Source organism: Pelophylax lessonae (genome assembly GCF_965119305.1).
Source record: "Pelophylax lessonae genome assembly, chromosome: 6".
Taxonomy (NCBI): domain Eukaryota; kingdom Metazoa; phylum Chordata; class Amphibia; order Anura; family Ranidae; genus Pelophylax; species Pelophylax lessonae.
In genome coordinates, this window is record NC_138773.1 from 17473412 (window position 1) to 17488930 (window position 15519).

General features: G+C 45.8%; 1 protein-coding gene across 1 annotated transcript in view; it reads right to left on the reverse strand.

Annotated features, from left to right (window-relative positions):
• The window catches only part of LOC309558457 (uncharacterized protein), a gene marked incomplete at its 3' end in the record, with an annotated part of 116326 nt that overhangs the window by 6381 nt on the left and 94426 nt on the right, over window positions 1-15519 (reverse strand). Inside the window, exon 3 of the mRNA XM_082261529.1 lies at window positions 9433-9558. Within this exon, the coding sequence (XP_082117655.1) occupies window positions 9433-9558 (126 nt within the window). The remainder of the gene's footprint in view (window positions 1-9432; window positions 9559-15519) is intronic.

Sequence of the window (15519 nt, forward strand, 5' to 3'; positions counted from 1 at the left end):
GGACTCCCTGGTCCGCTCGCTCAGCCGGATCCGATTGTCCAGGGAATCTGGATTTCGGTTACACTTGAGAAGAATCTCTCCTAGAAGGATTCAGGTATGGGACTGGGCAACTGGTACTGCTTCCAAGGAAGCCACCATCAAAACCCAGGACCCTCATGCAAGCCTGGATGTGTCTAAAATTAGACCCAAATATTCCAGCCTTCTGGTGGGAACCAAAGATAACTTCTGCAGGTTCACCAGCCACCCGAACTCTTGCAAAGAGGTCATGGTGATCTCTAAGTTAGTAATAGAGTCTGCGGAGACTCCGCACGGAGCAGAAGATCGTCTAGGTGACCTAGAATCGATATGTCTCGTTCTCGTAACAACGCCAAGACTGGGGCCAACACCTTTGTGAAGACCCGGAGAGTCGAGGCGAGACCAAAGAGTAACGCCACAACCTGATAATGGTATTTTTTCTACGGAAAAACGGAGGAAATGCTGATGTCCTGCATAAATAAGAAAGTGAAGATAGACATCCTAGATGTCTATGGACGCCAGAAAATCCCCCTGATGTAGGGAGGCCGCTACTGTGCGCATGGACTCCATCCTGAATTTTTGTACCCTGACAAAAAGATTAAGTGCTCTTAAGTCCAGAATGTGTCGCGGCCGACCAAGCGCAATGCAATGGTCTGCGCGCGCTCGTAGGCCGGCTGGGGTGACCACTAGTGTCGCCCAGTCCGGCGTTTTTGCTTGAAGATCTCACAGGAAAAAACACTGGAGAAAACTGCCTAAAAAAATATCTTTTCTAAAAAAAATCTTGCCAGGACCAAAGATCCCAGCAAGGAACTTAGGTCCTTACTACTGACTAGACAGAAAAAAACTGATTCTCTGTAGCAGACAGGAAGAGGATATACCCTCTGGGACTGCCCCTAGGGTGGAGCCAGAACGTTTTTTGCTTTCTGCCTAGTCCTACTCCTGCGGAGACAGCATAACCCAGTTCTTATGAATTAAGAAGACTACGTCTGTCAATGAGCGACAGAGAAATACCCCCTGGTCGGAATGGGGGTAAAATCTTCCGGGGCTTAAGTGGTTAAATCATAAAATACACTCACATTCTATCAGGATGGCGTCAGCGTATAAACAGTGTGGGTTATTTCCTTCCAAGAAGATGGCCGCTGCTTCCTCCGGCGCAATGACGTCACACGATCCGTAGCCCGCCTGACGCGGCGTTTCGTCAACAATGACGTCGTCAGGGGTGTGGAGACAGAGCTGCCATCCGCCTGCTCAGCGGGGGATCGGCGGATCGATTCCCCGCTGAGAAAAATGGAGTCCGCTTGACGGACTCCCTGTGTGAAAGGGGCCTTAGGAGCATTGGAAGGGCAATGCATGTAACAAGACAGAGTCCAGTTACAGGTGTGGGCAGTAAGCATTTGATTGTGCTATGGACTATATTGTCCAGGCAATGCACTGACACCGTTGCTGCCATGGTGCTTTAGGCTGGGTGTTCAGTGTGCCCCTGTGCCTTGTGCCTTTAAGAAAGGGTGGGCGCCCTTCAGTTATATCTGCCCTACACCTGTCTATTTAAATGCATGTGCTTCCATTGTTGGAGACTCACAGAATTTAGAGTTAGGACCACAGAAAATGGGATGCCGTGTCGGGGCTCTGTGGCTTACGTATGTATTTGCAGATGTGTGCAACTAAACCCCTGTTTTTAACGCATACTGTTGGAACCGTCAATTTGGTTTGTCGCAGACTGGTCAGTAAGGAGAGCTTGGAATCTTTTTGTGTCTTGTTACATGCGTTGTCAATAGGGTTTAGGTCTGGAGACATACTTAGACAGTCCATCACCTTTAACCTTAGCTTCTTTAGCAAGGCAGTGATAGCCTTGGAGGTTATGTTGGAATACTGCCCTGAGGCCAGTCTCCAAAGGGAGGGGATCATGCTTTGCTTCAGTATGTCACAGTACATGTTGGCATTCATGGTTCCCTCAATGAACTGTAGCTCCCCAGTGCTGGCAGCACTCATGCAGCCCCAGATCATGACCACCATGCTTGACTGTAAGCAACACATACACTTGTCTTTGTACGCCTCACCTGGTTGCAGCCACACACGCTTGACACCATCTGATCCAAATAAGTTCATCTTGGTCTCATCAGACCACAGGACATGGTTCCAGTAATCCATGTCCTTAGTCTGCTTGTCTTCAGCAAAATGTTTGCGGGCTTTCTTGTGCATCATCTTTAGAAGAGGCTTCCTCCTGAGATGACAGCCATGCAAACAAATTTGATGCAGTGTGCAGCGTATAATCTGAGCACTGACAGGCTGACCCCCCACCCCTTCAACCTCTGCAGCAATGCTGGAAGCACTCATACGTCTATTTCCCAAAGACAACCACTGGATATGACGCTGAGCACGTGCACTCAACTTCTTTGGTCGGCCATGGCGAGGCTTGTTCTGAGTGGAACCTGTCCTGTATGGTCTTGGCCATCGCGCTGCAGCTCAGTTTCAGATTCTTGGCAGTCTTCCTATAGCCTAGGCCATATGTAGAGCAAAAAGTATTTTATTCAGATCCCCAGAGAGTTCTTTGCTAGTGATGGACGAACATCGGCCGGGGCGGTTCGCGAACGTCAGCCGCAAATTTTCTCAAAAGTCTGCAAGTTTGCGGCGGGCCCCATTGACATTAATGGGAGGCTAACTTTAAAAACCTTTAGGTCATATTTGCAGCCACAAAAGACTTACTAGCTGTTGAAAAATAGTCCCAGCACATGGACAATGTCATAACAGAAGTATTGCAATTGGAAAAGTTGCCCTAAAATTTTATTTTTTTTTGCAGCAAAAAAATGTATTTTTGTTTTCATAAATCAGCCAGAACTGACAGCAGCCGGTAAATACATGTCAAATACATATAGGGTCCATTCACACATCTGTAAAATGGGTCCGCATCCATTCCACAATTTGTGGAACCTTTACAGACCCATTGATTTTCAATTCCAATCTGAAAAATTAGGCATTCACCGGATAAAGAAGTAAGTGTCGGCCAGTACAGGCCACAAAAATTAGCCCACATGGGTTTACCTGACAGCTAAGAACATTGTATTCTGTGGCTGAAGGTACATTAGGCATTCACAGGATAAAGAAGTAAGTGTCGGCCATGAGAGGCCCCAAAAATTAGCCCACATGCGTTTACCTGACAGATAAGAACGTAGTATTCTGTGGCTGAAGGTTCATTAGGCATTCACAGGATACAGAAGTAAGTGTCGGCCAGTATAGGCCCCAAAAATTAGCCCACATGGGTATACCTGACAGCTAAGAACGTTGTATTCTGTGGCTGAAGGTACATTAGGCATTCACAGAAAAAATAATTGTCGGCCATGAAAGGGCCCAAAAATTTTGCATTCCATGGACATGAAATGCCTTTTATACCGCTGTATTTAGCGAAGACAAGGACCAGGAATTGTTGTGGGTGGATGGCGGTTTGGCAGATATTTGTGGCCTGTCATGAAGAATTTCAATGAAACATGGTCTACTGGTCACATGTGTTGAATTCCTCAGAGATCCATGCCTCATTTATTTTTATAAATGTGAGGTAGTCTACACTGTCATGAGCTAGGCGAGTGTGCTTATCGGTCACGATCCCCCTGCTGCGTTGAATGTCCTTTCGGACAGGACACTGGACGGGGGGCAAGCCAACAGTTCCATTGCAAATTGTGCAAGCTCTGGCCAGAGGTCAAGCCTGCCCACCCAGTAGTCCAGGGGTTCATCACTCCTCAGAGCGTCCACATCGGCCGTTAACCCGATATAGTCGGACACCTGTCGATCTAGGCGTTCCCTCATGCTGGATCCGGAGCACAGCTGTCGATGATTCGGCTGAAAGAAGGATCTCATATCTGAAGTGACCAAGACATCTTCAAACTGCCCTCTTCTTGCGGGTGCTGTTGGATTTCTACCCGCAACTGTCTCTCTGTGACTGGAAATTCCTCTGCAAGCGCACACAAAAGCAGAATGCAGCATTTCCCGCAGCAAGGCCTGGAAGTGCTGCATTCTGACCGCCCTCTGTGATTGTGGTAACATTTCCTCCATTTTTTGTTTGTACCGGGGGTCCAAGTACATTGCCACCCAGTACTGGTCCTTGGCATTTATGCTTTTTATACGGGGGTCCCCCTTAAAACACTGGAGCATGAAGGCCATCATTCACACTAAACTGGAAGTGGTGTAGTGGCCTGGCTCCAGCTCATCATCCAGGATAATGTTGTCCTCGTTCTCCTCCCCCCATCCACAGATAACACCAGGGATCCCAGAAAGGTTTAAAGCATGCTCTTCTTGCTCCTCCTCATCCCCCCCTGCACCAACCTCCTCCTCTGACTCCTCTTCAGACTCCTGCTGTTGATTTGTCTCAGATGGAGTAGCACCCACTGGGAATTCATCCAACATTGCGACTCCCTCATCTTCCTGCTCCTGCTCCTCGACGGCTTGATCAATGACACAACGCAATGTACGCTCCAGAAAGAAGGCGTAAGGTAAGATGTCACTGATGGCACCCTGGCCGTGACTGACCAGTTTGGTGAGCTCATAGAATGGCCACAGAAGTCTGCATGCGTCCCGCATGAGCAGCCACTGGCGAGGTGAAAAAAACCCAAGCTCCCCAGAACCTGTCCTGCCGCCGAGTTCGAACAGGTAGTCGTTAACTGCACGTTTCTGCTGGAGCAGCCTATAAAGCATATGCAATGTTGAGTTCCATTGCGTCGGGCAGTCACAAATAAGACGCCTGACGGGCAGGTTGTGTCGCCACTGAATGTCAGCAAGGCAAGCCATGGCTGTGTAAGATCTTCTGAAATGGCCCAAGATTTTCCTGGCCTGCCGCAAGACGTCCTGGACCCAAGGGTATTTGGCAATGAATCACTGCACGACCAAGTTCAGGATGTGTGCCATGCATGGCACGTGTGTTATTTTGTCCTGTTTCAGCGTGCTCAGCAGATTGGCACCGTTGTCGCACACCACTTTATCAACTGTCAAATTGAGCGGTGTCAGCCACTGATCTGCCTGTGAGCGCAAAGCTGAAAGGAGTGCAGGACCAGTGTGGCTCTTGGCTTCCAGGCACAACAGACGAAGAACAGCATGGCAACATCTCACCTGGCATGTGAAAAAGGTTCTGGGGATCTTGGGTGGCGCAGTGGAAGAGACGGTAGCAGCGGAAAAGGAGGAGTCAGCCGAGGAGGAGAGGGAGGATGGAGGAGGAGAAGAAGAGGCAGGCCTGCATGCAATCCGTGTCGGTACAACCAAGTCTACACGGGTACCACGGGTTACATGCTTGACAGCCATCAGAAGGTTTACCCAGTGGGCAGTAAAAGTGATATACCTTCCCTGCCCGTATTTGCTAGACCATGTGTCTGTGGTCAGATGTATTTTGGCACCAACACTGTGTGCCAGAGATATATTCACTTGCCGCTGAACATGGCCATACATCTCTGGAATGCCCTTCTGCGAGAAATATTTCCTGCCTGGGACCTTCCATTGTGGTGTTCCAATGCCCACAAATTTCTGAAAGGCCTCAGAGTCCACCAGTTGATATGGCAGTAGTTGGCGGGCTATCAGTTCCGACAAGCCAGCAGTCAAACGTTGGGCAAGAGGGTTATCCGGCGTCATAATTTTTTTCTGCTCCAACATTTGGGACACAGAAGCCTGCCTTTTTCCAGAACAACCTGACGACGGCATCATGGAAGGTGGAGTGGAGGATAATTGGGAGGAGAAGAAGAGGCTGGACGGTGAGAGCCTGGAGTGTGGCTTTGTGGGTCCTGACGGTGTTTCTCCCACTGGGCTCGGTGATGGGAGTTCAGGTGCCTTCTTAAGGCGGTCGTCCCTAGGTGAGTGTTGGGCTTACCGCGCCTTATGCCTTAACTGCAAAGGCTGCAGATGGCAACACTGTTGCCAGCAAGGGACACATTGAAAAAAGCCCACACTGCGGAGCCATGTGTCGGCGTCCTGGGAGCACCAGATGTGACAGTACATGGTTGATGGCTCTCTCTTGATACAGTTGCAGTCTGCTTTGTACCTCTTGTGCAATGCAAATTCTGCCTGCCTCTCCTCCCTGTCTGCCAGTCCGTCTCTCCCTCTGAACTCCCCTCCTCTTCCTCTCTTGTGGCCACCCACGTGACGTCCATAGACACGTCATTATCCACGTCACTTTCCCCACCACTAACATTCCAGATCTTGGAGTAGGCAGCAACAGCGGGGACCAACCTCCTTGGGCTTATCTGGGTACTGTCGTCAGACTGCTGAATGGCGGCTGTTGCTACCTCCTCTTCCTGATCCGATGCCAAGAATGGCTGTGCATCGCAAATGTCTTGTGATGGATCGGAAAATAATTCCAGTGACTCAAGCGGAGGGTATGTGGTGGTGGTGGTGTTTGTGGTGGTGTCTTTGGGGGTGCACACAGCAGAGAGTGAAGAGGGTGTAGATAGCGAGGATGAGGAGGGTGCAGAAGAGGAAGGCTGAGTGAGCCACTCAACCAAGTCTGGGCCATCCTTTGACCTAATCGAAGGCACCTTCTGAAACTTCACACTTTGGCTCTGGCCTACTGCTCCTGCCTTACCCCTACCACCCCTGCATAAGTGTCTGCCTCTTCCTCTTTCTGTCATGTTTTTAAATTACCCTGCGACAAAAGTCTCTAGAGAATCACAGTAGATCTGGAAAAAGGTATACAACACTCCGCTTTAATCTGTGGTATTGGGGGGCCACAGGTTTATCACACCAGTTCTACAAATAATTGGCCAGTAACTGTTGTCACTGTGTGTAGCACAGTTAACACAGCAAAATAGGCCAAATTTTTGCAGGACTAAAATACAATCTTAGAAAAATCTACTGTTAAATAACACCCCACTTCAATATGTGGTATTGGGAAGCCACTGGTTTATCACACCAGTTGTTCAAACAATTGGCCAGTGAGTTTGGCACTGTGTGTATCAGACTTAACACAGCAAAAGAGGCAATATTGTTGCAGGACACAAATACAGTTATTATAGTAAACTCGGATAACACCCCACTTCAATATGTGGTATTGGGGGGCCACTGGTCTATCACACCAGTTGTTCAAAGAATTGGCCAGTGAGTTTGGCACTGTGTGTATCAGACTTAACGCAGAAAAAATAGGCAATATTGTTGCAGGACACAAATACACTTATGAAAGTATACTCAGATAACACCCACTTCAATATGTGGTATTGGGGGCCACTGGTCTATCACACCAGTTGTTCAAAAAATTGGCCAGTGAGTTTGGCACTGTGTGTATCATAATTAACAAAGCTAAAGAAGCAATATTGTTGCAGAACACAAATACACTTAGGAAAGTATACTCAGATAACACCCCGCTTCAATCTGTAGTATTGGGGGGGGCACAGTTTTATCACACCAGTTCTTCAAATAATTGGCCAGTAACTGTTGTCACTGTGTGTAGCACAGTTAACACAGCAAAAGAAGCCAAATTTTGCAGGACTAAAATACACTCTTAGTAAAGTATACTGTTAAATAACACCCCACTTCAATATGTGGTATTGGGGGGCCAGTGAGTTTGGCACTGTGTGTAGTAGAGTTAACACAGCAAAAGAGGCAATATTGTTGCAGGACACAAATACACTTGTAAAAGTATACTCAGATAACACCCCACTTCAATATGTGGTATTGGGGGGGGGGGGGGCACTGGTTTATCACACCAGTTATAATACATTAAAAGTGCTTTTGTCACTGTTTTTAGTATTGCTGCAGCAACGCTCAGTCAGAACACTTGTCACAATGCTGCACAGTGCACAACAGAAATCCACTATAATAACTTTCTATATTACAAAGTATATTATACCGTGGATTACACCCCTATATAGTGCACTGCACACCTATACCAAAAAAATTCCAGCCCTTTAAATGACTTTTGTGGACATTAACAGAGCGATTTGTGTCACTGCTGATCTGTCCCTAGAGCACACTGGATACCTGTCCCTAAACTGAACAGAAACTGCACACCTATTCCAATACCAGCCCTGGAAAGGACTTTTGTGGACATTAACAGAGCGATTTGTGTCACTGCCGATCTCTCTCTGTCCCTGGAGCACAGACTGGATACCTGTCCCTAAACTTAAAAGAGACTGTAGTAGACCTATACCGAAATACCAGCCCTGAAAAGCACTTTTGTGGATTTTAACAGAGCTATTTGTGTCTGGAAATCTGTCCCTGATGCACTCGCCAACCTTTCCCTATGCTGACAAAAAGCAGAATGTGAAATGGCTACCTGCTCTGGTCTATTTATAAGGTAGGGGGCATGTCCATGTGCTGAAATGTTTCAATTGGCTTTCCCGTTCCACCTGACAGCTGTTTCATGGGTCAAAGTTCTCCCCAATGTAAACTAATATGGCCACCGCGAACAACGCTATGTGTTCGCAAAATTGGCGGGTAGCAAACAAGCAAAATTCGCCACAAACCAACCGCCGGGTGAACCGCAAGGCCATCTCTATTCTTTGCCATGAGGTGCCAAGTTGAACTTCCAGTGACCAGTATGAAAGAGTGAGAGTGATAACACCAAATTGAACACACCTGCTCCCCATTCACACCTGAGACTTTGTAACACTAACGAGTCACATGACACCGGGGAGGTAAAATGGCTAATTGGGTCCAATTTGGACATTTTAACTTAGGGGTGTACTCCCTTTTGTTGCCAGCGGTTTAGACATTAATGGCTGTGTGTTGAGTTATTTTGAGGAGACAGCACATTTACACTGTTATACAAGCTGTACACTCACTACTTTACATTGTAGCAAAGTGTCATTTCTTATGTGTTGTCACATGAAAAGATATAATAAAATATTTTCCAAAATGTGAGGGGTGTACTCACTTTCGTGAGATATTGTATCTTCTGGAGAATGAGGGTGCTAGCCCCTTTAGGAGTGTCTTACCCACACAGTGTTAGTTTACTCCCATTTCATGTTAGGATAAAGAAGATGCCTCCAACAGTGTAAAACTGTATAGTAATTATACTATACTATATATATTCTTTTCCCATGTCTGAGTGAAGAGATTTTAAGTTCTGACAGTATTGACTGGTGTGGGTAAGGCTCCATTCACACTCCATTCACACTTGTCCTGTAACTTGGGACAAGTCGTACCCAATAGATTTCCAATTGGTACCAAACATATATGTGTGACTTTAAGTCGCAACAACTTTAAAGTAGTCCCTGCACTACTCTGGCCTTACTTTGATGTGACTTGAAGTCCTTAGACCTCAAGCTTACACAGGCATTGCTTCAAGTCACATTACAGTTATCTAAGATCCCAGATTGTATTCGTATTGTACTCTTATCTGTGACATCAGTGTTTTATTTTATTTATTTAATTATTTTCAAAGAATTTTAGGTAAGTGTCATCTATATACAATATTCACTGTAAAGATCCCTCTTTGAGCAAAAGACAAACCGTGTGTGCTATGGTTTCTTCCAGCTGGTTTTGTAGCAGAATATCCATCTCTGGAGTAATCTTGTACATTCGGACCCAAACATTTTGCCTTATCTTCTCCTTTTTCCTTTCTGTCTTCATACACCTCTATAATTACACAAAGAGAACATAAATAAGTTCAGAGCAACTGCACATTTATTTAATTTATAAATGTAGAAACCTGAAAATACATATTGTGACAGTTCTGTATCCTTCCATTGTGTAAAATAGATTTGTGTCCTCCAGCATTCTCATCCATGCAGGTCGAGGGGCTCCAGGGTGCTTGTTTCATTCAGAGGAAGCTGGTTTTTCACTTTCCTCAGTGGCTGGTAAAACCTGGTTCAGGATCTGGTGCCTGGAGATGTGGCAGGGAGGACATCTCCAATCTTGGGACTAGGTATTGCAGACAATCCACACACTGGTGGTGTAGATGTTCACACCTTTAATAGACAGTAGATCAGGGCGTCACCCTCCTGGGGAGCCTTTGTGGTTGCAAGAGAGCAATAAGAGGAGTGCATGTCTGTACAGTGCAGTCTGTAACAGAACATATAGGGGCCCCAAGCCTGATGGCCAGAGCAGCATGGAGTTGCAAGAAAGAGAGAGCTGACAGAGATAAAATATTTCTACATGAACCCAGGGAGGCTGTAATCGACAGTCAGGAGGACTGAGGCACAAGCAGTGGCAGGACAAGGTTATCCAGTGCCTAGGGTGAAGTTTCCATCCCCCAATTTATGAGCATTGTGGGTCAGCAAAATGCTCCTCAAGCACTACTCTGCACGCTAACCCCCTAAGCATATATTTCTTTTGCAAGTCAAAACTCTCCCCAAACTAAAATTCCCCCTCCTCCCAGTGCAGATCCCCACACTGAAATCCCCCCTCCCAGCAAAAATCTTTGACCCCCATCCACCCCTCCACACACTAATCCTACCTCTCCCCAAATCTCCCCTCCAAATCACCCATTCTAGAACAAATTCTCCACCCCTAAACATTTCCCTCCGAGCACAAATCCTTCCCCAGCACAAACCTTGCACAGTTCCAATCTGACAGTTCCAATGCAGGAGCGATCAGCAGCAGGAGGAGCTGGAGGGCAGAAAGATCACAGCCTGTGCCTTCTCACGGCTCTCTTCTGCTCTCCAGATTTGACTTGTGACAGCGCTGCTCGTGACATCCCGAGCTAAACTGTTTGTTACATCCCATGCTAAGCTGATTGTGACTTCCCCTGCTCATCTGACAGGAATAGTGATGATGCTGTCACTACCCCTGTCAGCTGGAAGTGGCAGGAAATCTCCAAGTGGCACCCCCTCACCTCACATGACACCTGGGCCCAGGGCAGCAGACCCTCCTGCCACCCCTTTGTCCCGGCCCGGAGCACAAGGTCGGAGCAGCAGTGCCGCTAGGTAGAGCCAGGAGACAGGATTTGCTGGACTTTTTTTTCTGTTTGAATAGAAGTGGGACAACAAGTCCTTAAATGGCATAACTGGTATAGACTGTACTCACTGGTGAGCACTACATTTAAGCTAAACATCCCCCAACCATTACAAATACAAAGATGTTGTTTATACCCTCTTCTGAGGAGTCTTGATATCTGGATGTAGGTAGGAAGATGGGTTAATACAGTCAGAGGGAGTGGTAGAGGCTCACAGAAAAGGAAGGCCAGCCCTGGGTTTGAGCACCCTAACAGATTTACCATGTTAGGTGAAGATGTGGGGGTGGCAAGCTCAGAGGTGGCAACCCTAGATGTCACTGCTATCCCTAACAGCCAGGAGAGCAGTCCATCTAGTAGAGGTGGTGAGGGGACAGTAGGTAGGCCTAGACAGTTGGTGGTAATTGGGGATTCTATATTCAGAAGGACTGATAGAATAATTTGTCCCCAGGATCACCTTAACCAAATGGTTTGCTGTCTCCCTGGGCCAGGGTTCGGCATGTGGTGCCAAACCAAAACATTTGGTGCGAAGCACCTATTTCCTGCGCTTAGAGTGGGGTGGTCCTCAATCCACTTTGGCCACAGTCATACAGCTGCTGGGAACTTTTGACTCAGCATCACTGGATAACTTCGGCCTAGCAGCCCCTTACAAGATTTGGGTAGTCTGACCACTAAAGAAAAAAAAACAAACACAAGGGCGCACTGGCCTAGAGCATTATCCTCTAAAAAGGTTTATTCAAATTAGAGATATTAAAATACTCACAAACCAGTTCTTGGTAAAAGCATATCAAATAGGTACGTTGTCATCAGCAACAAGATCAAAGGCTGGACCGTCCCCTGAAGCTGGAATGGCCTACGCGTTTCGAGGCCTGAGGAACAGGCTAGACCTCAAAATGCGTAAGCCATTCCAGCTTAATGGGATGGTCCAGCCTTTGATCTTGTTGCTGATGACAACATACCTATTTGATATGCCTTTACCAAGAACTCGTTTGTGAGTATTTTTCTATCTCTTATTTGAATAAACCTTGTTAGAGGATAATGCACTAGGCCGGTGCACCCTTGTGTTTGTTTTTTTTTTTCTTCTGGACCGGGTTGATAAATTACAGGGAAGGGCTGGGCATGACCCAGCTGTCTTGGTCCACTTTGGAACCACTGACAGAATACATGGAAGGTGGAGGCTCCTTAGGAACCAATTTAATGAACTAGGCTGCAAGTTGAAGGGAAGGACCTTCAAAGTTATTTTCTCTGAAATATTACCATGTGCAACACAGGAAAGACAGGGGGAGATTAGAGAGCTGAATGCATGGCTAAAGACCTGGTGTAAGAAGGAGGGATTTGGGTTTTTAGAGCACTGGGCTCACTTTTCATTGGGGTGCAACCTATATGCTAAATATGGTTTGTACCTAAATGAAAGGGGGATTTTGTGCTAGGGGAGAGGTTTATGGGAAGGCTGGAGGAGTTTTTAAACTAGAATTGGGGGGGGGGGTGAATTAGATTATAATGGGGCAGACAGGTCAGACAGGGGTCAGTCCCTATTGGTGGGTGGAATGGGGAAAGATGGAGGGAGAGTTATGGCAGAGGATAAAAATGTTCCCATTACAAACATCCATTGGAAATGTTACTATTTGTACCAAAATTAAAAGTATGCAAAATAAGTGTGCAAAATGTGTCAATAATTGAAGTTGTTTGTTCACCAATGCCAGAAGTCTGCCATGCAAAATAGGTGAGTTGGAAGCTCTGGTGCACGAGGAAAACTATGACTTAATTGGTATTGCTGAATCTTGGCTTCATTCTTCATATGACTGGGCTATTAATATTCCTGGCTATGCTCTCTTTCGGCAAGACAGGGTAAAATGGAGGGGTGGTGGTGTCTGTCTCTATGTGAGAAGTGATCTCAAAGTGAGTGTGAAAGAGGACCTAGTTGATGGAGAGTGTGCTGAGTCTGAAGCAGTATGGGTGGAAATGTACATGGGCATGCGTGATACAAAGATCATCATTGGAGTTTGTTATAGATCTCCCAGTATTAATGAGGAGGTGGAGACTCAGCTCCTGGCACAGATAGAAAGAGCTGCAAGGGCTGGGACAGTGATAATGGGGGATTTTAACTACCCAGACATTGGCTGGAGTAATGGCACTGCTGAAACAGTTAAAGGGCAAAAATGTATAAACCTATTACAAGACAATTGTATGGTACAATTTATTGAGGCCCCCACTAGAAATGATGCTCTGTTGGACCTGGTAATCTCAAACCATGCAGAGCTTATTAATAATGTTCATATAAAAGAATATCTGGGTAGCAGTGACCATAATATGATTTCATTTAATGTTAGCTGTAAGATAAAAACGCATACAGGAAATACAAAAACACTTACCGTAACTTAACCACTTTGCCACTGAGTACCGCAGTACTAATGCGGCAAAGTGTCTCGTTATCGTCTGACGACGTAGACCTAAGTCGTCAGACACTCCCCCTTGTGGGCGGCGCTGCGCGCTGCCGGAGGCTCGCTCCCGCTGTATTCATTCACAGCGGGAGTCGGGCCAGGGGAGGAGCAGCGGCGATCGCCGCTGCTCTATCCCGATCGTCGGGGATCTAGTGTGGAGATCCGCCTGCCTGTGTAAACACAAACGGGCGGATCTCCCAAGTGACAGGGAGTGACAGATCGGAGTGTTCAGCATAGCTGAACACTCCGATCCGTCCCTGGCTCACACAGTCACCTCCCCCCCCCACACGTCAGTAAGCACCAGGCATACATTAACCCCTCCCTCTCCAATAAAATTAACCCCTTCCCTGCCAGTGTCATTTTTACAGTAACAGTGCATATATATAGCACTGATTACTGCAGTAATGTCACTGGTACCCCCAAAAATGTCAGTCAAGGGTCCGATCTGTCCGCCGCAATGTCGCAGTCCCGCAAAAAAAAAATCGCAGATCGCCGCCATTACGTGTTAAAAAAAAAACACCAAAAATGACAGAAATCTTTCCCTTTGTTAGTAAACGCAATAACTTTTGTGCAAACCAATCAAAATACGCTTATTGTGAATTTTTTTACCAAACATAGGTAGCAGAAAACAAATTGGCCAAAAATTTTAAAAAATTTTGATTTTTACATTTTTTTGGGGGGGAATTTCATATAAAAAAAATGTGAAAAATATTGTTGTTTTTTCAAAATTTACGCTATTTTTTTGTTTATAGCGCAAAAAGTAAAAATCGCACAGGTGATCGAATACCACCTAAAGAAAGCTCTGTTTGTGGGAAAAAAAGGACGTAAATTTCATTTGGGTATTGCGTCGCACGACCGCACAATTGTCAGTTAAAGTCGCACAGCGCCGAAACGCAAAAAGTGGCCCAGACGTAAGACAGCAAAATGCTCTAGTGGTAAAGTGGTTAAAGATAGCAATTTTTCCAAGGATGAGGGCTGCTCTCCAGGATTTAGACTGGGAGGGAATATTGGCATCGATGAGCACAGTACAGAAATTCGAAATTTTCAAAAAGACTTTATGCAAACTCACTGCAAAGTATATTTCAATGGGCAATAAGTTTAAAAAGCTAAAAATTAAACCTATGTGGCTCACGGCCAAAGTTAAAAAAGTTATAAATAATAAGAAAAGAGCTTTTAAAAAATACAAAAATGAAGGAACATTATGACTGTTTAATTATTACAAAGAATATAACAGAATATGTAAAAAGGAAATCAAGGACGCAAAAATTCAAAATGAACGACAGATTGCAAAAGATAATAGGACAAACCCCAAAAAATTCTAGGTTAGGTCTGAGCATTTAGGCGCTTTACAAAATAATCAGGAGTGGGTGACTGGGGACAAAGAGAAGGCAAATTTATTAAATACTTTCTTCAGCTCTGTGTATACAAGGGAACATGGGGGAGCTCATGACCATAATGGGGGGGGGGGATTGACACAGCCCCAAATGATCCACAATGGCTCATAAGTGATATGTTCCAGAAATATTTAGACAGAATAAGGGTGGATAAAGGGCCTGAAGCAGATGGCATCCACCCACGCATCCTAAAAGAATTGAGTGCTGTAATTTCAAAGCCTTTGTTTCTAATTTTTAGGGACTCGTTAAGGACTGGAATAGTACCACTGGAATGGCGTAGGGCCACGTGGTGCCTATATTTAAAAAGGGATCAAAGTCTTTGCCAAGTAACTATAGACCTGTTAGTGTAACTTCTGTAGTTGGGAAGATACTGGAGAGTTTAATAAAAGACCACATAGATGAGTTCTTGCTGGAAAAAAAAAATATATTTTAAGCAACAGACAGCATGGATTTATGAAGACAGAAGTTGTCAAACAAACCTGATTTCTTCTTATGAGGGGGTAAGTAAAACCTTGGACAGAGGGGTGGCTGTGGACATAGGATACTTGGATTTTGCAAAAGTGTTTGACACAGTTCCCCACACACGGCTAATGTGTAAGGTAATGTCTACAGGCTTGGAAAGATCAGCTTGTAAATGGATAGAAAATTGGCTAAAAGATAGAATTCAGAGAGCAGTGGTTAATGATTCTTACTCTGAATGGTCTAAGGTGGTCTGAGGTAGTAAGCGGGGTCCCCCAAGGCTAAGTCCTGGGACCAACCTTGTTCAATTTATTCATAAACAGCATTGAGGACGGGATCAGTAGTTCGATAT